Raw genomic sequence first — 27941 nt, 5'->3', positions numbered from 1 at the left:
TCTTTTGTTAAATGGTAAAACCCCTCATTGTAACATTTAGTTATATGTACATGTTTTTTTGTTATCTAGATTCCCCTGATGAAGGGCCAGATGGGCCCGAAATGCATTGGGATCATGTTTAACATTTGAGACAAAGCTCATACAGCGGTGTTAATCCATGGGAAAGTCTCCAGTATACAACTATATGGATTACCCATAGAGTTTTGTCAATAAATTTTGGAACTAAGCATCAACCTTCGTTTGTTTCAACGCTTTATTACAAACTTTTAATTAGCTTTCAGCGAAGCTTAAACGGCGCGCCCAGAGGGACGTTGTCTGTTGTCAGCCAACGCATGAGAATTTTGTAACTACATACATTCCTTGGGTTATGAGAGTGATACCTCTGTGGCACCCGACAACATATTCAACTTCATCACCCTGAGGTTTGTGCCCGATCCAAATTCTTTTTGGAATGCTACTTAATTCACGTGTTCAATAATCCGCCTAACATGACGCCACAGACACACACTTCAGCAAGCAATTGTTACAAATGGCAACATATTAGAAGACATTGGTTGGTGGCATAGGTACAGTGGAAATTGAGTTGGATCATAAAGAGGTATGGAAGAGGTTAGTGCCTAGTTTATTCGCCTTGAGTTGCCCTGTAGGTGTCTCCCCAAGAAGCCCCCTGTGTACACCTGCTGGCGTGACTTGTGCAGTTGCACCCCATGTTGCTGTTATTAGTCACAGACTTGGAGGAAAAGATTAGATTGCAGGACTTTGCAAGTAGGAGGTAATTTTCTGTCGCTGTCGTGGACTTAAGTGCGTTACTTGATTTGGGAGCCTTTGAAAATCCACTTTTACGATTTCAGGTTTGCATGGCTTCTACTTCTTTGGTCTTTTACAGGAAGAAACTCTGGAAAAACACGATTGTGCAGTTGTGGCATTTTCCATGTAATTATAGTTTTACCACACTTGCCACTGATGTCACCCTCTGCTGCGTAATTGATAGATTTCAACATTAAGGGTTTCTTTTTTAGCTCAAACAGTTCAAAAGTTACCAAAAAAATCCCCACGCGTATTGCAGCTCAAAAGACAGACACTGAGCAGGAAGGTGATCCGTAAACTTTTGCAATCGATTGCTATAGTCAGGTATTAAACTGGTAGTAATGAGGAGAATCCTTTGCCCAAACAGCATTATTATACCCAATTGACGGACAAGCGGAGAGCTTTTGTTTGCTTAATGAAAAGAAACCTTGCTTATTTAAATATAACACCAATACGTTGGAAAAAAGAATAGCTTCATAGTCAAGCATGCTTTGCTAATTAGTCATGCAGATTAACGTTAAACAGCAGACAGTGTTCTGAAAATGGTTGCTTGATGAAGCACTAAATATCGAAATATCACATTTTATTTCTCTTTTTAAAGTCTGATGTCTTTAATCCAAACTTGCCTTTTTGCGAGATGCATATGTAATGTAAAATAGTGTAGTGCAACTCTTGTTTTTTTAATGAAAAGAGAGGCTACAGAGGCCTGAAGGGTGGAAACTGAGTAAAACCAAAAGGCCATTCCTAAAACTAACTGGTACATGCAAAATAAAAGAGGCACACCTTTTATTACATGAAGTGTGCACATGAAGACTTTTCTGTTGAGCGCATCACTGTAGGTTTTATGCAAACTATTTCACTTAGAGACAGATGGGTCAGTTTAAATAAAGTGGTGTTTCTGTAGTTGACACAAGACAAAAGCATTACCTTTGTAGTAAAAAAGTTTCCAGTGCGTTTGATAAATATGAATATCGTTCTTTCTTACAAAAAACTTTAATTCACCATGGCATCGCTTTTGTATTGGTGTGCGACAAAGTAACAAGAGAGAGAAATACAGAAGTGATTGTAATACATTCACCGAGTATGTACAAAAAAAATATACATTTATTGTGCAATGCTTTCGGCAAAACTGTAATGCAAGCATAATTTGAAAGAACACATTCAAAGATGTCTTCGATTATTTCCATAGTAACAGCCAAAAAAGGGGAGGGTCTTAACAAGAGACGAGACCAGTTTGAAAACAGGGAAACATGGATGTGTCCATACATTAGGCCTTCAGGCTTTAATTACACCGTCCAGCTTGTCAGCCTCCAGAATGTATCCGATTCAATGCGGTGTAGTTTGTCAACAAAGCTGCGGTTATTCAATTCCTTCTTGTTTGTCTTTAATTGCAACCTGAAAAAAGAGAACATGCTTATGCTTTGCTGGGAAACATTAGCTGTGACAATCAGCACTGGTGAGGAGGACAAAAAAAAAGACAGAAGCTGTGACCACTTATTTAAAGCAATGTTTCATAAAATAACACTGGTTTTATAGAACATAGTGTGCGATATCAACAAATGAATTCAAGCAGTGGTCGCAGTGCATTAAAACAAGTATGGGAATTCTGATGCTGCGGGGTGTGCGGGCATGGCTAAAAAAACAAAATATTCTGCAACTTTTTTCAGTCTTTCACCTTCCAGTAACTACATATAAAAAAACACAGTTTAAATGAAAATGAAGTACAAGTTAAGTTAATCAGTGGGAAATGCACCATCATACATCATGAAACCTCTATTAGTTAATGCACTGCACCAGAGAGCCACAGAAGTGAATCCAGGTTGATGCAGTGCAAAAAAGTGACTGTTGTATGTTTAGTGCTACAATGTCCGAGTCGGTGTCAGGAAGCATTGTGAACATGTAAGTCATTATTTTAAACTTGCATTACACATATTATAAGATAGGCTGCTACCAACTGGACAAAAGGTTTAATATAAAAGTGTTTCCAAACTATACATAGTGCAGTGTTTTTTCTAGAACTGTCTTTTAAAAGTACACACTTCGCAGCTTAGCTGGCAGAGTTCTTACAATACCTATCAAAAAGAATAAAAGTGTGTCATCAGGAAGCTTCAAGTGATTCCATGAATTAAAGCCAATACCAGCTTCCAGGCACCCTTTACATTTGCAGATTGACTAGTTGTGCACATTTACATTTCTTTCAGTCAAGCAGGCACCCTGGCACGAAGACTTGTTCAGCTGTCTGCCCCTCCCTCGGTTCCACAACACAGGAGATTCTCTGGCTTACACTTCAGCTGAAGCATTTCAGCTGCCAGAATCCCACCGACCCGGGACGGTTCTCTTTTGACAAAAAGTGGAGGGAACTTTTTTTCAAATGCCCCTGAGATCCCCCACTTCGACCACTAGATTGAAGTTTAGTAACTAATATTCTATTGCAAAGACCGAGAAAGCAGTTGGGGGGTGCCAAAGCGGGATGCTCTCTGTTACAAATCAAATTAATGTCCATTTCTGGAACAAGAGCACAGGCTGTGAAAAAGCAGTTTCTAGTGTAGACACTATATAGATGCTGCATGATGAAACTGAGATTAGGTAGGAGCCTCCTATATTAGGTAAAAGCAACTCGTCAAGATAGCACCGGTTTAGAATAATCTTGAAGCGTGTGCACTGCAGCGGCCACCAAAGTGTGAGTGGTATGTCTAGTGCCTAGTGCACATAGTAAGACACTTAACAGGATGATAAAGGAGAGAATATGGACAGTTGTCCAATTGTGTTTATATCTTGGCTTAGCAAACTGAACCCGACATTATAAATAAAGTATCACTCCATAGCTTGGAGGGATTATTTGTATGAAAGAGGGACCATACGTGGTGGCCAGGCGGTCAAACATGGTGGACGTGCCATTAAGAAGTTCCCGTAGCCCACAGAAATCTGTCGTTTATCCTGCTGCATCTGCCCCTTAAATGTACACCTCTGCCCTGTGCGGGTATTATGCTTACTCCGCTGCCACCAAAAAACTATTTGGAGTCGCCCTCCGGGTGGGCGAAGCGTCCCAGAGCAGAGGCGTTGCCGAGGTCTAGAGATCCCGGACTCTGTGGAGACGGAGCGCCTGGACGTGTGACGCACTGCCACGAGGACGATTCGGCGTACTGGTGGAGTGGCAGTGCTGCTGTGCGGCGTCCCGAAGGAGAAGCAGCAGGTGGATGTGACGCATGGATCGTCGCACCGGGGACGTGGGCGGCTGGCGTTCAGGATACGGTGGCTATAGCGGTGCGGTCGCCTTCAGTCCGCGCTGCTGAAAGCAGTAAGGGGGGCGCCCTGATCAGGAGACCTTATCCGGGGCCCCTCCGTCGACAAATAGGGCCCGCTGCTTCATCCGGGCAGTGGGCGCTAAGTACAGTGACGCGGGTGTTATTACAAGACACACCGCCCTTCGCCCTAATATCGGCGGCCATACCGGGCTGCGAGGCGTTGCCTGCATTGGTGCGGGCGGCCGGTACGAATTCCAGGCTGTGACCCTTCCTGATGGGGGGGTTCTGCCTGTGGTGAGACTCCAGGCCTGCAAGACCAGCTCTACAAGTACAGGCGGTGGGCCGTGGCGGGATTGGGGCGGTTGGGGTACCGTTGCTGCTTTTTGGAGACCGTATTGGTACAGGAGAGCACCCCCTGGCCCCGCTTACAGTGTGCCATCTGTTTTGGTGGTTGTCCGTGGGGGAAGAGGTGCAGCCTTGTGGATACCCAACATCCTCAGAAACATAGCACTATGTATACGGCTAAGAGTGCAGAGGTAGTCATTTGGGGAGCAGAAAACCCTCGGCTGTGATGGCACGACAGGGGGCAGATTTGTAACATTAGAATCACCACTACGTCCTACAGGCCCCGCTCATTGACTGTGCCCGCCACAGTAATTTACCTACTTATTCAGACAAGGCCTATCACTTAATCTGCTCGAGCTGGTCCCGGGTGATTGGAGATGGTAGTGGCTTTGTCCCAAATACTTTATATAAACGAGCCACTGCCTTGGTCTGGCTCGACGTACACATAGGGACGCTTCCTTTACCAGCATTCCCAAAATGACTAAGGATAAACTCCCTGGCGCGACGGCAAAGAAAAGTACCATGGACAAATACACAGGCGCCGTTGCCCAGGCACCAAATCCAGGGGATCTGATGACATCCATGTCCGACAATGCAGCTATACTAGCAGCCCTAACGCAGTCCAGAGACATGTTAGAGGCCAAAATCGGAGCGGTTGGCTCAGATGTCATGTTACTCAGACAGGATCTTCGCAATGCAGTGCAACAAATAACTAAATCGGAAACCAGAATCTCGACGGTGGAAGATACAGTGACCACTCTTTAAAAGAAAGTGTCCACCTTGGAGATACTCACGAAGGGTCTGGCAACACGTGTTGAGGATGCAGAGGACAGGCACGCAGAAATAACCTCTGCTTCGTGGGGTTCTCTTGAAGGCTGCAAGGGTGACAATATGGAGGGCTTCCTTGTCAAATGGCTGACAAGCTTCCTTCTGGTGTGCTGTCCTCCTGCTTCATAATAGAGTGAACGCATCGGGCCCTGCTGCAGAGGCCGCCACCCGGTGATAGTCCCAGGTCTATCATTGCTAGATTTCTAAACTATAAAGACAGGGATGTTATCCTACAACAAGCCAGGCTTAAAGAGACATTTAACTGCACCCCTTATCCTATAATGATATTTCCGGACTATACGAGGCTAGTTCAACAACGCTGACAATCTTTTGTGGAGGCCAAAGCTCGATTGCGGAATTTTAATATCCAGCGCTCCCTGCTGTTCCCGGCCAGATTGCGGGTGTCCTACAAATCGCGGAGACACTTCTTCGAATCGCCAGAGGAGGAAGCCTCATACTCCACCTAGAATAGATAAGGACTCAGTCAGGGGGCCCCAGCCATAAGATCTCTTAGGCTAATGATAAACGCCGTAGGTCACGCTTCAAGAAACGCTCAAGACTCGTAGCAAGTCTCGTATACGCTCAACAGAGGATACACCTGGAACGACAGCATCCTAATGACAACAACCGACGGCATTGTTACTTGGGCTACTTTTATCGGCACAATCCCTTGACTTTAAAGACACTTGTATTTACAAGGAAATTTCTCTGGGGATCCATTGGAAGGGGGTAGCACCTGACCCCCGTTGGGGTTGGGTCACCCATTGTGCCACGTCAGATGCTTCAATGTTCAGGAGGTATTGGGGTGGGAGGGATGGGGGTGGGGTACGGGAAAGTTATTGTTTGTTTTTAGTGCCATATCTTCGCATCATACATGCAACATCTCATTTAAAATCATGCCATCCATGCATCATCTCCTACTGACATATCACCGCAAACCACACCATCAGGTTTGACTGAGACTTACGATAGGCAACTTCACATTGTTAGCTGGAATGTCCATGGCCTCTAAGATAACATCAAAAGAGGGGCCGTACTACACCAGGCTAAACGGTACGAAGCCAATGTCTTGCTTTTACAGGAAACTCATTTATAGGGCAATAAGACACCATGCTTGGCACGATATGGATACGCCCAGATTTTTCCTTCCGGATTTACTAGAGGCTCTCGAGTGTGGCAGTTACGATTCACCGCAGAGTCCCCTTCATTCATGAATAGACATGGTCTGATCCTCAGGGTAGATACATCATGGGCGCAGGTACACTATATGGCAAGCCGCTCGTTCTAAGTAGTATATATGCTTCCCCTACCATTGGCATGGAATCTAATAGAACACCTGATGAAATTGTGGGGAGAAATCCCGCCAGGTCTGGCAATAGTCGGGGGTGACTGGAACGACATTGTGTGCCCTCATACTGATAGACGGCACAGCACAGGAAGGCCAGCGGACACATGGGAGTCAAAGTTGAAGTCCTTAATGCAGGGGATGGATTGGGTAGATACCTGGAGGAGACTCCACCCAACCGACCAAGGATTCACATATTTCTCTAGTGTACACAGGTCATCCTCCCATATAGACTATGTCTTTATGTCTGCAACCCACAGCCATAGACTCGAGACAGCAGAAATTCTGCCTAGAGGCTTCTCTGATCACTCCCCCGTATAGTTAGATCTGCAGCTAGACTCTAGACACACCCCTTCCGTTGGCAATTGTCGCCATGGCATCTAAAAGACGAGCAATACAGAACACATATACATGCTGCCATCTCAGATTATTTTTCCCATAATGCAGGGACAGTAGAGTCACCCGAGACCCTGTGGGAGGCCATGAAACCAACACTTCGGGGGTAGATATTGCATACTGCACGGCACAGCGTAGGCAGCGCCACGAGAAGCTGACACAGACAGAAGCCCAGCTTATAGATCTGAAGTGCTGGGGCAGAGAGGGGGATGAAGGCACTGCGCGCCGACAATCACTCCATGCGCAACAAGTTTATGCCAGCGAATTGAGGGATGAGACTAGAATGACATGGTTAGCCTCCTGCAGCAGCATACATCAGTGGAGGGACAAATCCAGTGCACTGTTACATCGCCTTTGTCAGCGGGCACATTGTCCCTTAGCAATCCAGAGTATTCCCAGTCCTGCCGGGGAGAAACTCACCGATCCATTACAAATCGCGGCAAGCTTTACAGGTTATTATGCAGATTTATATGCTACTAAAGAGACCCTCTCACCCTCTATTATTTACAAGTTCATAGAGGATATGCCTTCACGAGCCCCGGCCGACTCGGTAAGAGAGGAACTGGATACTCCAATAACGGCTGAGGAACTCCAGAGCGCGCTCTCCGAGCTGCGCTTGGGAAAGGCACCAGGCCCGAATGGCTTCCCGTGCAGTTTCACAAAAAATACCAGTCCCAGGTAAATACCCCATATCTAGCAGCACTCAATGCTGCTCTGGATAACCATTGCCTTCCAAGAGTTTGGCGCCATGCAGAGATAGTTGTGTTTGTAAAGCCCGGCCGACCCCCTGAACACCACGCCTCATATCGCTCTTATATTGCTTCTTAATGTGGAGGCCAAAATCCTTGCTATGGTCAGCACCAAGCCGGCTTTATGCCAGGCCGCGCTACACGACATAATATCCACCGTGTACACAACGCCATTGCGACAGTAGATCGCCTTGAAGAACCGGCGGCGCTCCTCCTGGCTGACATCGACAGGACGTTCGACTCCCTTAGCTGGACTTACCTTTACGCACTCCTGAGCATAGTTCCCTCTAACATGCGCAGGCACGTGCCCTCGCATGGGGCCTTTCACCAGCACGCGCACACGCTTGCAAAGCGCGCAGGCCACCAAGTGCCCATTCCTCAAACCAATTTGAATAGCGACATGATGTGGAACGGTGGTAAAACTGTCACTTTCTTGGTGAAGTGCTATGTGCAGTGGTGGCACGTTTGAAGAGCTAAAACAGAAGAGCAGCTGTTACGGGCACGTTAGAAATCTCAGACCGGAGGCAACGGGCGGCGCTTGCTGAGAGTCCCTTCACTGTGTCGAATGGGCTGCTGATGTTAAAGAGTCTGATCATGACACAGCTTCTGAGATCAGAAGCTGAGCCCAAGTATCCCAGTTTTCTCTGACTTTGAAAAGACGAGCTGCTGTCTCTGCTGCTTGCCGTGTTGCTTCTCTGAACCTACTGCAGAGATGAGGAGGAACTGGCGCCCTTGTGCACTTAGCTGCAGTGGTGCGGAAGATGCCCTTTTCTGAGCCACTATGCGCTTGGACACTGGCGCTCAGAACTTGAGACCCCCTACCCTGTTCTTCGAGTGTGCACGCACTGACTCTCAACTCTGCAACTGCCTCAGAAAAGGCAGGGCATAACACTTTGCTGCTGCCTTCAGCAAGCTTTGTTTATATATGCATGGAAGGCTCTTTCCCCCGCTCCGTTACATGCCAGCGGCTACCACAAGAATGTAAGCATTCCCAGGCCCATAGGTGTTGACTGGCGGGGCTGCAGTCTATTGGGCATGATAAGAGCGTCGCATTTTGTGCGCTTGCTGAGCAATTAGAAAGCACCATCATCTATCCACTTTCCATTCCTGCACCAATGTCCTTGAAAGTCCATGCTGGCCGTATGAAAAGAGGCGTTTAAAAGTGCTGCCAGAACATGCAGCAGTGAGGGATTGCCCTACAGGCCGAAGCAAGACAGGTTATGCACGCTGCAATCATCACTGCAGAGCACCGCCTGTCCTCTCAGCCACGCTCGGCCCATGAAGACCCCCCTGGCTCCCATCCTGGCAGTAAATCACTTGTCATTGTTAAGTTGTGGTGTGAGTGTGTCATGGTGGAGTGGGATAGGCCAGGAGCCTCGCCAGCTTTCCCAGTAAATTATGTTTTAAATTTCTTCAAAGACCCACACATGATAAACTGGAAGTCACACAAGATGGTCTGTATTCATTTCAACACTGCTTTGCTTGATTTGTTTACTTTATCAGGCACGGACCATTAAAACAGCTATGGAACACATTTTAATGTGCTTAACTCATATGTTTTAAGTTTTAAATATGCGCTGATATGAGGTAAAAATACAGGCCCTAAGGGATTTAAAACCTTTATGCTTCGACATTAATATACTAGTCAGGCCAATAAAAGAACAGAACACCCTGTTAGCAACCCTATTGGCTGGTTCTGGTGGATGTACATGCAACTAGAATGGCTTGATCTAGCTGGGTTGTGTGAATATTTATGGCTTTTGAACAGAAGGACGCAGGGCTGGAATGTTCAGGCTGGGAATGGGGCTGGACAGGACCAGGCTGGTACTGTTTAGGGTTAATGGGGCTAGAATAAACCTGGCAGGGCCACACTGGTTTTGGTGAATGTGTCTAGATAGCTTTAAATTGGATGGGCTGGCTCTGAACGATGTAAAGGGTCACAGTGCATTGAGCAGGGACAGACCTGCTGGAATTATGTAGGATTTGAACCCTGGGTTGGATTTGCTGTTTCTAATGCTGAAAGACCTGATGCGGTCAGTGGAGTTAGGATGTACTGGGTTGGATTGGGTTACTTTGAATGGGTGCTTCTCATTGCTCAGAAGTTGGTAATTTGGGATATTTACCTTTTTATTGGGCCAGGGAAGGGTCACTTGTGTCAGCAGAATGTCATTCATAAGTACACTAAAACCATGCAAATGTCGCACATAAGCAAATGAAAACTTGCCAGCTATGAGATTCCTGTTAGTGCCCTTCCATTTTTGATGCTTTGCATCAGTTTTAAGATCTTTTTAGCATTTCTCGTTGCTCAAATGGGTGCCATTTCTGATATTTATATGTTTCCCTCATCTTCACAGCTTGAATTTTGCTTGCGAGAAAGTGTCACTCACAGTCATTGAATGTCACTCATAATTACCCTGAAATTATAAAAATGTCACATATAAGCAATTTGAAACCTTGGCAGCTATGTGAGCAGCGCTGGCGGTCTCATTCCGACTGCATTCATGGCTGCACTGTGACTCTCCTTCAGCGGACATGCAGGTCCTAATGATCTTATGAGGGCCGCGAGGGCTACCGGCTGTACAAACTGAATCTGCGTGCTTCCCGGGCCTTGGCTGTTGACAGTCAAATTAAGTCACGAGACTCAGTCTCGATGTCACGTCACTGACTTTAGCCGCAGAGTGACTGAAACACATTGTAGGCAGCTCGGACTGGCCAGAGCAAATTGCCTGAACCAGCCCCCAAGCTGCAAATCCTGTCGCAGCAATGTGTTGTCAGCTAAAACCAAATTACCAGTCACTGGTACTTAAGCAGCGCTCCGGCTGGAAAGCTGAGTAGGCGCTATCATGCGTGACAATGCATCTCAGTGCGGTGATGCGGACCACCACACTGAAATGCGTTAGTCTAACACATGATGCGTGGTACTTGGCAGGGCTCGATATGCTGCACATTTCAGAGCTCGCAGCTTCTACCTGCTTTGTTAGTGTCAGGGGGCTGGTCAGATCTGCCAAGACAGTATGGAATAATGGCAGTGCTTCTGCCTTTGGAGCAGGGGAGCCAAGCTCGAGTCCAGGCTTGAATCAATTTTATTTTTTTGTGCTCCCCCTCCAGAAAAGCTTCTGAAATGCCTTTATAATAACCAAAGGCAGTGTTAGCCTCCAAGGAAAAATGTTGCCGAAGTGTGCACTCTGGGCAAATCATTTAATCCCTCCATCCTTGATACGTTAAAAAAAAATAAAAATGATGAATGTGTATTTCTGTAATGCAACTGGTGCTCATATAAAGCACACCAAGTTTGTGCTATATAAAACATTTTTTTAAACTATCAGCAGCAGCATTTTGGGGCACAATGCAGGAATTCATGTATTGTACACAACATTTATTTTTTGCAGTTTACATTTCATCCATAGTACGCGTTGTCGCTCTTGTTATGTGACTGACTGTTTCTCAGTTCATGTTTAGAACTACTTACTTTTAATAAATACTTGCCATGGTGTACGCTTTTTCAATTTCCCTGTGATGAGATAAAGAAAGAGCCTTTCCATGCTGCTGTCCTGAGCCAAAGCAGATGCCATATTTAAAACAAGCATTTGTAATGCAATAGGTATCCCAAGGGTATTAATCCATGTTCCAAAACTGTCTCAAGACCCTATTATATAGAGTTATATGTGTGTAATGCACCGGTTTTCGCTCTTGTTGTAAACTGAAGTTTGGAGTGGGAATTGCCATAGATTTATATTGCTGAGCGCAGCACTCGCTTGCATGTTCAGTTGGATGGCGCATATAGCCTTGGTTGCAGCGCACATGGACCTTGCACCGCCGCACACAGAGGAAAAATATTAGGAGGGAACATTGCTCCTGAGTAGACTACATTTTGGGCCCCACCTTTAAGTACATTTATCTTCTATATACAGACATCACTGCCTCCCTCTGCTTTCCGGACGCGACATCAAAGGCCTTTTCCATTGGGCGTGGTACCTGCCAGGGTTGTCCTCTTCCTCCCTACCTCTTTGTACTGGCCATAGAGCCGCTCGCGGGCTGGGGGTGGATAGACACCACACATCCGCGGTTTCGAATGGTCCAGATAAATCTCAGATCACATAGCACTATATGCGGACGATGTTTTGTTCTTTCTTACGCGGCCTGACAGGTCGGGTTCAAGACTGCTTGGGATGGTGCAGATCTTTGGAGAGACCTCTGGGCTGTATATGAATGCCTGGAAATCCTTCTTGTGGCCTTTGCGGGGTGGATGCCAAATGGGTAAATGGGCGTGCGAGGTGACGGTGGTTCAAGACAGGTTTAAGTTTCTTGGGGTCTTTTTGTCTTCCCAGCTCACATCCTGGGAAAGGAATTTGGCCCCGTTGTGGGTGCAGATTAAGGCGCAGACCCGCTCCTGGTCGCATCCACCACTCTCCCTGTTTGGCAGATCTGCCACATTCAAGATGGTCTCCCTGCCGCGCCTTCTATACCAACTTCAAAACCACCCGTACTCGATACCACCCATTTGGTTTAGACAACTAAATGCAATTCTTAGTCATTTTCTTTGGGGCGGAGGCTCAGCTCGCGTGGCACTGAGAACATGCTTCCAGTCTACTTATTGTTGGGGCTTGGCAACTCCGGCCTCCCAGGCATATTATGCGGCTTTGTACCTCCTTATCCTGAACGACTGGTGGTATGGAGATAGACGTGATCTTGCATATGTGGTCGAACGCTGGTTGATGGACAATATGTCACACGATTCTCTACACAAGCCAGACGCTCAAATTGTTGCAGCTGGCAACTGCGATGGTATTCATGATCTGGAAACAATCGCTGCATCAAATGGGGTGGTGAGGCAGATTAACAAGGGAAGCTCCCCTCTGGCACAACGGTCTTCTGCCTCATCTATCAGTGTTGTCTGGCTTTTGGGGCTGTGAGGCTATTGGTATATCTACAGTGGGAGATGTTCTCCATGGCCAGACGTTAAAGTCTTTCCAGGAACTACAACAAGATTATGATATGCCTCGTAATTTTATAAGTACCTTCAATTCCGCCATGCCTTCTTCCCATACATCACACACCAGGAAGTTATACCTGACTTTAATCCTATTGAGGCTAAAGTATTAATGGGGGAACTCGGAGAGCATAAGATCACTAAGATATATCGAAAACACTCGTGACTAACAGCCCCACTACACTCAACAAAACACGAGAGGCCTGGCAGGAAGATCTGAGCACCCTAGATGATGAAGACTGGGCTGAGGCACTTGAGTTCCCATGCAGCGCGGCCATTGCGGCACGCTTAGGACTCATACAATTTGAATACCTTCATAGGGATTACTATACTAGTACAGGTTCTGGCGTGCTGGGCTAATTGACTCCCCTCTCTGCTTACGTTGTAGAGCCACAGATGGTACTCTCCTGCATACTGTGTGGCAATGTACGGCACTCTCGAAGTTCTGATGGGGTGTAATTACATGTATGTCAGAAGTTTTGGGGTGGGACATACAATATTCACCACGATTGGCCACGTTTCACATTACAGATGGTATCCGGGGCAACATATAGAAGAGTCACTTACTACTCCTAGGCCTTACACTGGCGAAACGTGACATAGCAAAGGCATGGAAAAACACATTCCCACCATTAGTTGGGGTACGGAAGAAAGGACTTGATTTTTGCATGGGGATGGAATTATCAGTGTTTATGGCCAGAGGGTGCCCCCCAAAACACCTCAGGATCTGGAAGAGGTGGGCGGAATATCGGGGACTATATTTGGAGCCCATTCCAGCTATATCGACAGCTTCAAATTGGATAAATTGACAGATGATGTGGGATAAACATGGTTGTAAATCTATAGCTATCCAATCTGTGTAGCTGAGAATTGCATGCATTAGATTTTGGCACTACTGTTTATTGTAAGGGTAATATGTTTGATATTATCAGATTCTCAATTGTGTTTTATTGAAACAAAAAAAAGTCGACATCACTATTGCTACTATGTATATTGAGCTACTGGAAAAGCTGGTTGCACCAGGCTTGCTACTGCTGTTGACAATAAAATTCTGTTGTGAAAAAATTAAAAAAAAGTGACCATACTCTAAGCAATATAAATGAAACAAATGTATGAAGACTAAGCGCTCCAGAGAACACTGAGATAGCTAGATATCAGAACATTCAATTACCATCAAATTTACATCACATCACTATTCCAAATTTTATCTGCATACGTGATCAACTTACGTATGGACTCGTATGAGCTAGGCCACTTGTCTAGCGATAGTAAGTGGCAGTAATTCTTTAAGTTTGTTTCCTAAACCTCTGTCCATTCAATTGCAATACTGTTTAGACGGCAGCAACTTGCCTATTTGAATGGCTGGAACACATCAATGAAATAAACACATATTCGGCTTCAGTCTTATTTTACAATTTACTTGAGCAGTATTTAAAAACACAGCGCTATTAAAAAGAAACATAGATCATGGAACTTTTGGTCTAACAGCTAATAATTTCTTAAATTATTTTGAGGTTTTCTGAAGCACAAATGAAGCCCTTTCAGGCTTATGAGCACAGTACACCTTAGGTGGCGTTGCTTGAGGCACTTCAGTAAAGCGGCATTGTTTTTTTTTGTTGTTTTTTTTTTAACTTTCTACTTTCAAGTTTGACTGATTTCAGATATGTTTTTGATTGTGTCCATAAAAAAGTGGGAATACTGTTAGTGAGGTATACTTTAATCAACTTTAAGTGTATAGCATACCCTCCAATCATAGCTATAAAGAATTTTTTTTGCCATAGCTGCTAAATGTAACTCCTAAAAGAGACCATCTAATCCCGGTCTTAGTTTCAATAGGAGCACTATTCTAGAATTACCCGACCTAAGGCTTTTCCCTTACTCTGTCACAGCCTTAAATCTATGCCTGGTCACTATGCATCACTAATCTAATTCATATCCCTTGCCCTAAAACTTGCTTAAGGACATTTTAGCTTCCTTATTCCCAATCCTGGTTCTACCGCAACCTAATCCTACATGTTTCTTTTGCCCTTTGCATCTTAATTCGAACGATTTCCAAACAATCTGATTTTCTCACTAAAAGTTAAATTTTTTCCTTTATCACTTTTTTTTCTTACTTTTCAACTAAAGTGACTGGGAGTATTTGTTCCCTTCTGAATCTCAAGATTCTAGATTACGCAGAATATTGCAATGTAACTGAAGCATGCCACTGGAATTCAAGTGCTCCTCCAAGAAGAGAATGACAACTGTGTGAAACATTTAAAGACAGCTTAGTAACAACATAATTATTAAAAACTTTGTCTTGCAATTTAAGCTCTTAAATAAAAATTTAAAAAACACTTTATTTAATAAATTAAACCTGAAAGAAAGGAGAGAAACCAAAATACATACCCTGAATCTTTCCTCTAGCAGGGAAAGCTCGCTGATGAGATCAGTGATGGCGTTGGTGAATGCTTCCTGCGGACTGTAGTCAGGAGTGGTCTGAACTCGAATTACGATTTTATATTCTAGAGGATGTGGAACCTTGTATCCTGCAAACAACACTTGGGGGTCTTTCAAAAGCTGACTGAAAGGAAAAAAACAGGTAATTATTCAAGCAAAGCAAGATTCTTCCAAGATCCCACACAGACACCTGTTGCTGTTAGCAAATGCATTAACTTTAATGCATTAAATGTATGCATGGAGCACATAAACTGCAAAATGACACTTGACCGTCCTATGAAGCATGGATGCCAAGTTCCATGTCTATTACTTTCCTTGCTTTCTTTTTTTTTCAATAAATACCACATTTATGAAGAGTTGTGGCAGAATGTCAAAACACTTTTGACATTCTAAGCTACTGAGAACACTGCCCTGTGAATAATTTTTCAGTTCCTTAAATATACTAAACTGTGTTTTAAAATTAAGGAATTAAAACATTTGCCCCATCAATCTAAAAACATCAAAGTTAAGCCAGGCTTTCATTTCAAGAGCCCCCACCAACCATATTATAGCAAGGGCATCACTAATATTTACCGTGTTGTACTTAAATGAATTTGATCTTTGTCTGCGACTTCTCTTACTGTCTTCAATACAATATGTCCTCACACCAATTATATTTTCCTAGGAGACTTCAATCTTATTTGGAATGACATCAATAATAATCAGGTCAATATTCTTAAAGATATCCTAGCCGACCACTCACTAGTGTAAGTCTGTGCCCTGCCAACCCGTTCCAAAGGTGCTACATTAGATTGGATCATATCCAAATAAAACGCGGTCCATTCGGTCTCAATCGTCCCCTGTGACTGGTCTGATCATCACATCAACGCTTTCCAAGTTTCATCCACTAAAAATAAAACAATCTCACAACCAGTCAAACACAAGCATTGGGCTAGAGACACTAAAGGTCTGAACTCTGAAAGTCTAACATTACACGGCGAGAATGAACTTCAACCCCCTTCTGAACTGACTGACGTCAGCGAGCTGACGGATCATTACAATCGTACGGTTTCTAAAATAATTGACAATATAGCCACTCTACAACTGAAAAGAGTTCAGGTCAAAGATAAAAACCCTTGGTTCAATAGTTCACTTAATGAAGAAAGACGGAAACTCAGACTTCCAGAACGGATATGGAGACAAGTCCATCATCCCCCCACCTAAAACAATTAAGAAAGTCCAGACAAAATCTACTATAAAAGCATACTTAAATAAAAAAAATTATTTGTTTTAAATGAGCTTTATAAAGCAAAGAACAGGCCGAGAAAACTCTTCGAACTATTAAAAGATCAATCGAACAAATTAGCCAAATCCTCCCTACTAACTTCTAAATCGGAATTGAACTGTGAAGACTTCTCAACATTCTTTACCGACAAAGCCAGCTCACTGGAGAGAGAACTCAAGAATACTGCTGACAAATCCTTGAATATAAGGAATAGACAAGGGAAGAATACAGACACACCTGCACAAGCAATGCCCCAAAATAATGCTCATTGGTCAGACTTCAAACTATATGACCAACATGACATTACCAAAACCTTACTAACCTTGAAACCCAATAACCACTACAATGACCCTCTTCATGCTAAATGCTGGCCCTCACATGGTCATCCCCTATTGGAATAAGATAATTAATGATTCACTAGCCCAAGGTTCTTTCCCAGACTGTCTAAAGACTGGGCAGGTCATCCCTTTCTTAAAAAAAACCTACTGAGAACCCTTCGGACCCAAACAACTTTAGGCCGGTAACAACCATACCCTTACTAGCCAAAGTACTAGAAAACGTGGTCAACAACAACTGAATCAACATATTACTGAATTTAAGCTACTAAACGACTACCAATCAGGGTTCAGATCAGAGTACGGAAACGGCAATCCTGCACATAGTAGATGACGCTCTGCTTGCTCTAGACCGCAATGGAACCTATCTCCTGGTCTTTCTTGGCCTATCGTCCGCATTTGACACCATAAACCATCCCAAATTATTAGACCGCCTCGAGAATAGGATGGGCTTATCGGGAACAGTCTTGAAATGGTTCTATTCCTTCCTAGAGAACAGATCGCAAAGATTCCTAGTGAACAATAAGCTGTCCCATCTCCAATTCAAATTGGGGTTCCACAAGGATCAACTCTATCCCCTTCACTATTCAACCTGAACACTGAACCATTAACACAAGTATTAAAACAGGGTAACATTTCCTTCCACATGTATGCAGATGACACCCAGCTGTATATGAAGCTGTCATCACCAGAAGAGATCAACATAATGAACCAAGCACTACAGAGAACCGTCGAATGGATAGGTGACAATCATCTTAAGCTGAACGCAAGAAAAACGTATTCCTCCTGATCTCCCCTCCTAAAAGTTCAGCCAGGATTAAGGAATGGACCAAGATGATCACTGCGCTAAACGATTCCCCGATTCTAGTAGACTCCACCAAATCTCTTGGAATCACACTGGATAAAGAACTAAACATGCAAACCCACATCAACACAATGGCAAAAAACTCACATTTCCATCTGAGTTACCTCAGAAAAATTAAGCTGTTTATCGAGTCAGATGATCTCAAAATGGCAGTTCAAGCACTGGTCATATCAAGAATTGAGTATGGACGCGTGACCTTTTCAGGGCTTCCTAAGATCTCTACAGCTCCCCTAAAAGCGTGTCTCAATACAACAGCCAGACTTCTAACGGGATCAAAAAAATTTGCCCACATCACGCCACTTCTGAAAGCGCTCAGTAAGCTGCCGCAAGAGGCAAGAAAACAGCTCAAGATTGCATGCATCACACACAAGGCAATACACCACAAAACTCCACGTGACCTGGCCCAGAAAATTACGTTGCTGGGAGGCAGTATACCCTCCAGGGGATCTAAAGATTTTTTACTGAAACCAGCATTCTTCCGTAAGAAGAGATCATACAATAGAGCGTTCACGGGAGCTGCACCATGGATTTGGAATACGCTCCCACAGAATATTAGAAGAATCACATATTGGTCCACGATTCAAAAAGGAGACTAAGTTCTTTCTGATGGGTACATTTCTCCCATAACAAACATTGGGATACACTAAGACTACTTACTCTGAGATCGGCAGACAACCCGTCGATCCTCTACATTCAAGTAGGCTACTGTAAGCTGGATTAAGTCCTGTTAATCGCAGATCAAAGAAACTGGTCATTGCACGAACCAGCTTACCCCTCTTTGATGGAACTATAATAGCTATACTCAGCTAGGCTAAAGACAAGTCCCTTGACCGTCAACAGGGATGTTGTCTATAGACAAGTACCTCGATCGATGCATATTTGTTTAGAGTAGCAATAAAATAACCATTGTAGATAGCTAGGATATCAGTAGTGGTCTTATTCCGATACTTAATTATGTTATGGCATGTTTTACTATAATTTAGTGATTTCTTTTATTCTTCAATCTGTGTGGGTTGGGTAAGGGTAAGCATTTGCCAATATTATTGAATATGTATACATACTTGTCTTTAAAGAATTGAATATCCGCTGATTTTGAAAGTCATAAATACATCAAATATATTAACAAGATGGATTTGCCAATCATTTTTCCTGATTTACCTGTCAATCTATTTATTGCGATCACACATCAAGGTTAACACCCATTTACAACGGTGAAAGTGCGCTAACTGAGCCACGACATAAAAACAGTTATTTATTTTCGTTTGATATTTTAAACCTTCCATGCGGAGGCTTTCCACCCGTAGTGCCAAGACCTTTTTTGGATGTTTGGGGCACTTCGTGCTCAAATTGTCACATCATTTTTTCCACAAAAGGTATTCTAGTCAATTTGACGTCCCTTTTCATCCACATTTTGGGGATTGTTAAAGTACCCATGGTTTGTGGACCCCCCACAAGTGAACAGAGAAAAGCTATTTTTGTTCATGGCGCAAAAAAAAGTTCCATGCAAGAAAGCGTATTTTTTTCCCCTAGATGTGGCATCAGCAAAAGGTTTGCTGCACTAAGATCACCTTCTTCTCACCTTTTAGGAACATGCATAGTAGTAAAAGAAAAACACTAGCTCATTTTCCGTGGTTTCTACCCATTTGCAGTTTGTAGTGGAAACTGGTGTGAAACCCAAGGATGAACCCAGATATCTGCATTTCTGAAAACTAGACAATTCCAAAATCAGCAAGGGGTCACTTGTGTAGATCGCTCATATTATTACTAAAAAAATCAAACCGTGGCACACAAAAAGAAAAATTTAAATACAAACGAAAAACAGCAATTGGTTTTCGTCTGTAATTGATTTCCTTCGATTGCCAATTTATAAAAGTAGCATACCATTACGTCAGTCAGACCCTTCACAGGAATAAATTGTTTGTTTGTTGGCTGTCCAAAAATGCTCAACGCCCAGAGCCAACAACAGAGCTGCAGCTTATAATGATTTTTCATTCTGTAACAATCATGCAGCATTTCATATGGTACAATCTAATGAATGAAAAATGGGCATGATGGAAACCTATGCATTTTTTAAAATGTGCACAAGATACGAAGTTTAGGAATAGTGGTTTTATACACCTCTGAATTTGGGATTACCCATATTATAATATTATTCAGAGGGCATTTAACAAAATGTGTTAGGTGCACACTGGCTAACATTTGGAACACAAAACTGAGAGCAATACAACTTGAAACAACAAATGTTCTACTACTGTATGATCCCACACTACTCCCAATACAATCTGTAGCTCACTTGTATGGCTGGATATAGACGAAAAAAGGCCCCATGACATGGAGATATTACATTTTTGGCATGAAAAACAACACTTTTTGGCCATTTGGGTAGCTGTGGAATTTGGCCTCCTGACTTGGCTGCCACCCAGGGAAAAGGAAATGTTTCACCAGCATCATTTTCTTTTCTTTTGTGGCAGTCAACACATTCAAGGCAGCTGCACTGTAAAAGGAAGTGTGGCTGTCGAGAACGTATCAAAGGCCGCTCTAAAGTGATACATTTTAGCAATCTTTGTTACTTTAATTACTCTTCTGTTTTGGGGTTTTCTCAAGTTGTTGTTTTCAATATGGTGCAAGGGAATTACACAGGTCCATAAGCCTACGGTAGCTTATGTCCAATTTGTTCTTCTGATCTCCCGCCTCGTTTTTAGGTAGAGCCTAGCACAGCGCACATGCGCTGCCCTATGGGATGCTTCTTGTGAGCACTCTAAACTTCTCCGTGTGGGTCTGACTCCTCCCACACATTGGACAGGCCTTTGCGTTTCTTTTTCAATAATGAAAGCATGCAAATTGCCAAAGGCAGGTGCATGTCCCACCTCCTTTCCAATGTTCACTCCCAATGTGTTTTGCTCTCGGGAGCAAGCAGCGGTGCGCACGGTGGCAGCTGCATTCCTGGTGGGTCAGGTTACTATCTACACACAACGTCAACGCGCCGTGCTTTCTCTTTCGCTTGCAACCTGGTCTTTTACTGCTAGCGCCTAATAGCTTGCGTTTGGATACATACAGCTTGAAGTTTGACCACCTCCTTGGATGTATATATGTTTGTATTTTCGCTCGTCCTGTCGGCCTATAATGCCTTTATAAGCTGAACTCTAACGCACGCCTTGCAGGCACATAGGAATATTTAAAATGTGTAAAATTGTGAGATTTAGAGACAACAGGTTTTGTAAAAGGTTTCATTTTTTTTTGTTCTGCGTTTCTTAGAATTTAACGTTGATACCAGATCACGTACACCTCACCGCCGCTACCGAAGAAAGTAGGTATCATATTGCGAGAGCGCAAGGATAGTGACAGATATGGAGAGACTCAGACATGAGCAGCGACGTGGAGGTGGGCTGCTCCTCCCTGCGCTCGCTGGGCAGGCTGCACGGAGGCCAACTCAAGAAGAACAACAAAGGTAACTCGATCCAAGCACTAAACATGCAGGAACTTCGAAGCACAATTCTAGGATTAGGATTGCACAATAATGGACGTGCAAACGCCTTTAGGAAATAAACACTGCCAGGGGGGCTACAGAAGGATTATTTCAAGATATCTAATTATTGTCATGTTTAACTCCGCTTTTCAAAAGAATTCTTGCCTTGCCAAATAACATTTTATTAAAAACAAATTATACTACAATAGTCATTTTAGAACAACCAACATTACTAAAGGGAAGTGGAGTATAAAGTGCGCCCGGTTATGTGACTACGTAATCAGAAATGTAAATTCATTTGAAACTGCATCAAAGGAAATTAAAACAATGACCACCCCACGTTGTCAATTTAGTGTGTGCATGCCTACACACACTTATAATCTGAACACAAATTCAATTTCCTGAGCAAATCCTATAAATCCAAAGCATAAGTCCATGCAATAGTTATTTTCAAGTGTTCGTTCTTGATCTTTATTCTGTAACTTGTATCTTTGGAAGACTTTTTGGATCTCAAAACACACATCAGTTCTTCAATGATACAACCAACAGCCACAGTTCTTGCCAACAGTTGTTTCGTCTAATGGTGATAGCCAAAGACTTCATCAGGGCTAGAACAAACAAATGTATGGCTAAGTTATCATGTAGGATGCACATATAGTTTTGTGTCCAACCTAACCTCCACCAAAAAAGAATTTGAAAGTATAAAACACCCAGTGCTCCACAAACAACCTAAAACAAAGTCAGAGTACTTACACCCAATGAAGTAGAAGGCAGCAACACTTCAGGGTAACACCCACAGAGAGAGAGAATCCCCTCAAAACATTAAAGAAAGGAAAATAAAATAAAATCAAGTCATATAAGTCACCACTCAGCACATCGACCTTGATGTGACAAATAATCAAACTACCACTAAATAATCCCAAAGTGGACAGGGTAGGGAACCCTATACACCACCCATTTCACCTACACCATATGTCACAAAAGACTCACTGTAAACTGCTATATCAATTCAACACAACAGGTTTGGACTGCCTCCATCATGGACAGCCTTCATCTGATATGATGGACAATGTAAAACCTATGACACCATGCAAACATACATCATGTGATTATGACCCTCTTAATACTCCTTAGGTCCAGGAGATTGGTCCCGTAAGTCACTGAAGTAACTGTGTGCAGTATATGTCTTTTCCCTCATAGGATAACATTACCGCTTCAGAAATTGCACTAAGTCTTGATTTTTCAAACATACAAATATCATTATATGGAAACTTACTTGCCCGATTGTGGTGCCTAAATATATATAAAATGTGTGTTATTTTTATAATTTGGTGTGGATCTCCTTATTGAATTGTGTGTACCATTTATGTCTAACACTCCTCTCTAATAAGCCTAAGGCTGCTCAACCACACTACCCAATAAAAGAGCACCTTGGGATTGCTAGAGCAAGCCCCTGTCCACTCATAAGCGAATACCTAGACTCTTTGCACAGTATACCTCTTTTGGTATACTATACAAAGAGCCTGCTACCTACACTTAGAGAGCACTTTTAAATCTGGGGCAGGAGAAACAACTGTCCATTTGTCCTCCATCCGTCATTCCAACAAACTTCTATTGGTTCACTTAACCTCCATTTACACCACTAATTAAAGGTCTTGTCTTGATCCCTTTCCTGCGTACATTTTAGTTAAGGTTTCAGATGTCTTATGCCTTGTATTAAGTTCTCTTTGAAATGTTTCACTTAAATCTGCTACAATTGCCTCTGAATGTTAAGAAGCTAGTCTTAATACTCTTGCAGATCAAACAATTCTTAAAAACGAATCACTGCATGTTACTACTTTCTTTTTCATCCAAGAATCTGGAAATAGAAGTTAGGCAACAGATTGTTCTTTCATTGAATCCAGCAATCTACTTGACTCCACTCAGTCACGTTTAGACACTAACCGTACGACAGAAACGGAATTTTCAAGTGACTTTAGCAAGGTATTCCATCAGGGCACTTCTTGGCAACATTCGGCACTGAATCCCAAGACACACTTATCAGTCATCTTGATATTGTAGTGCCACGTGCCAATGCCCTTGCTTCAGTCTAACAGATCACACGTTCTGCAACTTCCCCACCCAAACATAGTCTTCCAAACCCTTTGGCTGCTAATTAATGCCATATGAGGATGACACTCTTTCATTGTGTTCTTTAACGATGATCGAGACACTGCCCAAGTTAATTTCCACTCCGGTTAAACAGCAGCCATGTCCTGGTTGAAAAATTCAGCCCTAAAATATGAACTTGGTCTCCATCTGCTCCAGTCAGGTCAGCCAAAAACCTTGGTCTCACTTTTAATACGGTGCTGTCTTTTATGTATCAAATCAGTAGAGTATCTTTCCACTGAGGACTCTTTTGGACAACAAGTTATGCGTTTCTTTAGGTGCTGATTCCGTAAAAAAAAACATTTACAAAGGAAACATTGTTTTCCAGTTCAACAGTAATTTCCTTTGGTTCCTACAGTTACAGGGGTGCCCCCCAAGAGTTGTATTGAGTCAGAAGAGCAGCTTCACAATTTGTCAGTAGTGAACTGCACATTTCTTCAAGGACTATCAACGGAAATTGGCATGTGCCACATATTTTCAAGAACAACAATTTGCAGGGTGGTTTGCAGCATTAATACATTTAAGTGGCTCATTTACTACAGCTGTAGTAAGTGTGAAAAATATAACTGTTTTACTTACGACTTGATGATGTTCCCAAGCGTATGGTCTTCCTTGTTTAGAGTAAATAAACAGGCATTTGGTACTTTCGTATCCTTTGTAATTGTAATCCTACGCAGTAAGAGAAAAAGACCAATTTTTTTTTAAAAACAGTGCACTGATAACCCTATTAAATGTCCCAGTTTTCACGTTGTGTTAGCCGCCTCTTTAAACTCTTGCATTGACTTTAAGCAAACAAGTCTGGGAAACATCTCTTGACTATCTGATATTTAAATAATGGAACTTACACTGTATGAGTGCTGTGAAAAGGTAAAAGCTGCAGTGAAATGTAGCTTGCAAAATAGTCTACATACCTCTAAAACTGATCGATAAGGAAAACTTCCCTCACACTCTTGCCAGAGAGTCTGTTATAGCAGTTGGGAAATATACATTAGATTGCCAGTATACCGCTGTAAATTATAAATTTGCCAAATGTTACATATAAATCTCAAACTACAAGCCTTATAAAATTATTGAAAAAGTAAACTGGAATAAGAATGTACACCAATGACAAAAGGGGATCACAAAGGCATTCAAACAACGCAACCGTATAATTGATGTTCTATTGCTTGTAGACAATTGTTTTGATCTTCAGGAATGGTGCAGTAGTATAACAAATGATTTTACACATTATTTTGGGATGCCTATTTGTTAATGTCTGTGAAATATTTTAGAGTCTAGGGCCTAGAGACTCTAAAATATTATTATAGTTGCTGCGGGACGGATAAAATCTTGTATGAGGCCGGATGTGGCATGCGGGCCGTAGCTTGGAAACCCCTGGTTTAGAATACTGAGAAGTTCTGCAAAATCTAGATCGTGGTACTACGTTTTCTTCCCCATGGGATTAGACTTTGGGTGTGAAATTCCTTTAGGTGTTTCCCTCTGAACCTCTTAATTCGATAGAATGTTTATGCTTCCACATTATCTGGATGTGAAAGGGGCAATTTTAGCACATCTAGAACATACTAAACCCTTCAGAAAATCAGGTCACATGTTCGTCTTTTAGGGGGTGCAGGAAAATGGTACAGATTCAAATATTACTTTAAGAAGATAGACAGGAGAGACTAATTCAGCAGCATACTCTTTGGCTAAGATCCATTTATCAGACAAAATTATTGGAAGGGCAATGAGTGAAGATGTGGTTTCTGGGGCTGACGTTCTGGGTGTTACACGGACAGAAATCTGCAAAGGAGCCACTTGGACTGTGCAACTACTTTTGTAAACCACTGTAGTAATCACTGGAATGACTCAAATGACCCCCTTATTAACACCTTCAAGGCTTTCCTTTCAGACCTCAACCTTATCCAATCCTGTAAAGGCCCAACTAACAACAGAGGTGCTACTCTTGATCTAATCATTAGTAAGGATGATATAATACAGCTTGAATCCATATCCTCATGTGACTGGTCAGATCATTACCTAATCTTCCTCATCCTGGAAAATGTGCTGATTATACAGGGACAATCCCTTAAACCCAAACAGTGGTTGAGAGACTTGAGAAATATTAAGTTAATGGACCTAACCTACATTAGCAACAAGCGTCTACCTCTTTCCACAAATATGACTGATGTGAATGACCTTACCATACACTACATCCATTCCAAACAAACGTACTTGACACATTTGCTCCGAAGCAGCTAAAAAAAAGAACTCATATCAAACACTCCAAGCCCTGGTTCAGTGGCAAACTTAATGAGGAAAGACGTAATCTTAGGCTTGCCTGGAGATCTTGGAGAACCCCTCAAGCACTCCTTGAAATTCAAACAACAAACACATCCAGAGATCAAAAGCAAAATACTTCGGGATACAATTAGATAATAGAGAATATACATATTTTGGTCCTGAAAAATTGCCATGTGATCCCCCAGACACACTAGGCAAGAAACATGTTGACCTCCAATTCGTAGCCACTACTGGACATAATCTCAGCGGTGGCTCACAATTTCCATTTATAATTGGGACCAGTGGGCTCGCTGATTAAATTGGATCTGGAGCACCACTGAACCCCTTTTTATTTCTGCACACTTGTTACTCACAACTACACCACAAGGCCCTATACTCGCACTGCACCGACAGCCTAGGATAAAAAGATCTCCGGCAAAGAGCCTGACGAAAAGCATGCCCTATGATAAAGCATGACACCCAGCCGGGTGTGTGAGGGCCCCACTTCCCAAATTGGGAGACTCCCTGTCTCCACCATAGGATCAGGGTAGTAGACCGACCCAGCTACGTCATCCTCTCTCTCTCTAAAGAACTGCATACCTTTTCTGCTTCCATGATCCCCCCGGGGCTAGTAAGCGGGACCTTTAAGCGCCCTCTGTCCCCCCTTTTATGATACAATTAGACAATGCCAAAAACAGACTCACAAAACTATTTTAAATCAAACAACAAGTTTGTTGCCAAGCTAACCTCCAATCGGGTGATAATGGGTCATTGCCAAGTGGAGACGATTTCTCTGCTTACTTTATGGAAAAGACAAAAAGGATTGAATCAGAATTACAATTAGCCTCCCATTTCTACCTTCCTTGGACTAGCCCAGTTTCTTCCCAGTCACACACATACTGCGAGCCCCTCACATTGGCCATTGTGCTAAAAAATAATGCTAATTTCTGGATAAAGACAATATATTTAAAGCAATAACATCAATATAACCCTCCAAGCATGTCATAGATCCACTGCGAGCCAACCTCAAAGAGGTTAGTTCTTCCATACTACTGCTTTGATCCGACATTATCAATGCTTCCCTCTGACAAGACATGATTCCTGATTGCCTAAAGATAGGCCAGGTCTCACCAATCCCCAAAACACCTAATGCAGATTTGTCGGACCTCAACAATTACGTCCAATCACTAAAATCCAGACTCTAGCAAATTTACTTGGAAAATGCGTATACCTACAACTCAGCAACCACATTGAACAACATGAGCTTCTTGACCAATGCCAATCAGGCTTCAGAACGGGTCATAGCACCGAATCGGCTATAAGTCACACTGTAGATGATCCTGTGAGATCGCTTGATCAGAATGTACCCTGCTTGCTTATACTCCTTGATCTCTCCTCTGTGTTCAACACAGTAAAACAGGACAACCTAAGTTAACTTCTTGAAAATAGGATGGGGCTATCTGGTCCCGTTTTAAATTGGTTTGCCTTGTTTCTTCACAACCAGGCGCAAATAAAGTTAATCAAACACTTTCTGGCATCACCCCAGTCCCAACTGGAGTACCTCAAGGTTACACACTCTCACCCACATTATTCAACGCATACATGGATCCGCTAACTGAGATTCTGAAACAATCCAACATCCTTTACCACATCTACGCAGATGACACCCAATTTCACCTGAAAACGTCCTCACTCGTTGATATCAACTCTCTACACTCTACTAAAAACCCAACAATTGTCAACCCATAATAACCTAAAGCTCAACACTCTCAAAACTGAATTCCTTTTGATCGCCCACCCATAAACAATCTTCATCCATAAAAGAATTCCTTATACAACTCACCGCTCTCAACTGCACCCCACACGTTATCGACTCTACTAAACCACTTGGTATCGCATTGGACAAACATCTAAATATGCAAGGCCATATTAGTGCAACCACCAAGAAAGCCTACTATCATCTGAACAGATTAAAAAAATTGAACCATTCTTGGCCCCAGCTGACTTTTAGTGTACAGTAGTAATCTACTGATTAGATTAAGGAAGTGCTAATCTTGCATGCCTACCTAAAGCAAGGCTAGCGCTGCTAAGGGCTACACTGAACTCAGCGGCTAGGCTCATCACAGGATCTAGAAAATTTGACCACATCACACCAGACTTAAAACAGCTCAAATGGCTTCCGTTTTGCTGTACCCACTTCCCGCTGCATCTGCCTCTCTAGCTGTTAGACCGATTATATGAAATTCGGAAGAGATTGGTGGTGAAGTTCCAAAGCGCAAGTACAATGCTGATACTTACTTCTTCTCACCCTCGAAGAGTAGAAAGGACTCGAATGCGGGTGGCGCATTCATGATGCTGGCTTGACAATCACTTCAATGTTCAGGGGTAGAGGATAATGAAATGGAACTCCACGAACAACGAGCACCAAATAAACTGGAGGACTTCCGGGGCATGTAAGGC

The 27941-nt window shown here is 43.0% G+C and overlaps 1 protein-coding gene across 1 annotated transcript; it reads right to left on the bottom strand.

Annotated features, from left to right (window-relative positions):
• Positions 1-1889: 1889 nt before the first annotated feature.
• Positions 1890-27941, bottom strand: LOC146858949 (DNA-directed RNA polymerase II subunit RPB11-a). The gene is made up of 4 exons (XM_085649600.1): positions 27780-27941; positions 23802-23891; positions 15094-15268; positions 1890-2202 (listed from the first exon to the last, which is right to left on the bottom strand). Exons 1-4 carry the CDS (start codon positions 27830-27832, stop codon positions 2167-2169), a joined length of 354 nt encoding a protein of 117 aa, XP_085505726.1. The 5' UTR covers positions 27833-27941; the 3' UTR covers positions 1890-2166.

Source organism: Triturus cristatus, chromosome 3_2 (genome assembly GCF_964204655.1).
Source record: "Triturus cristatus chromosome 3_2, aTriCri1.1, whole genome shotgun sequence".
NCBI lineage: Eukaryota > Metazoa > Chordata > Amphibia > Caudata > Salamandridae > Triturus > Triturus cristatus.
Note: the sequence above shows the minus strand (reverse complement) of the source record. Positions and strands in the feature narration are given on the sequence as shown.

Excerpts from the sequence above, each read along its gene's own strand:
- LOC146858949 (XM_085649600.1), bottom strand. The coding sequence starts at position 27,832 with ATGAATGCGCCACCCGCATTCGAGTCCTTTCTACTCTTCGAGGGTGAG. Across the intron at positions 15,269-23,801 it reads CTTGGGAACATCATCAAGTC|TCAGCTTTTGAAAGACCCCC; the intron begins GTAAGTAAAACA and ends TTTTCCTTTCAG. Across the intron at positions 2,203-15,093 it reads TGCTAGAGGAAAGATTCAGG|GTTGCAATTAAAGACAAACA; the intron begins GTATGTATTTTG and ends CTCTTTTTTCAG.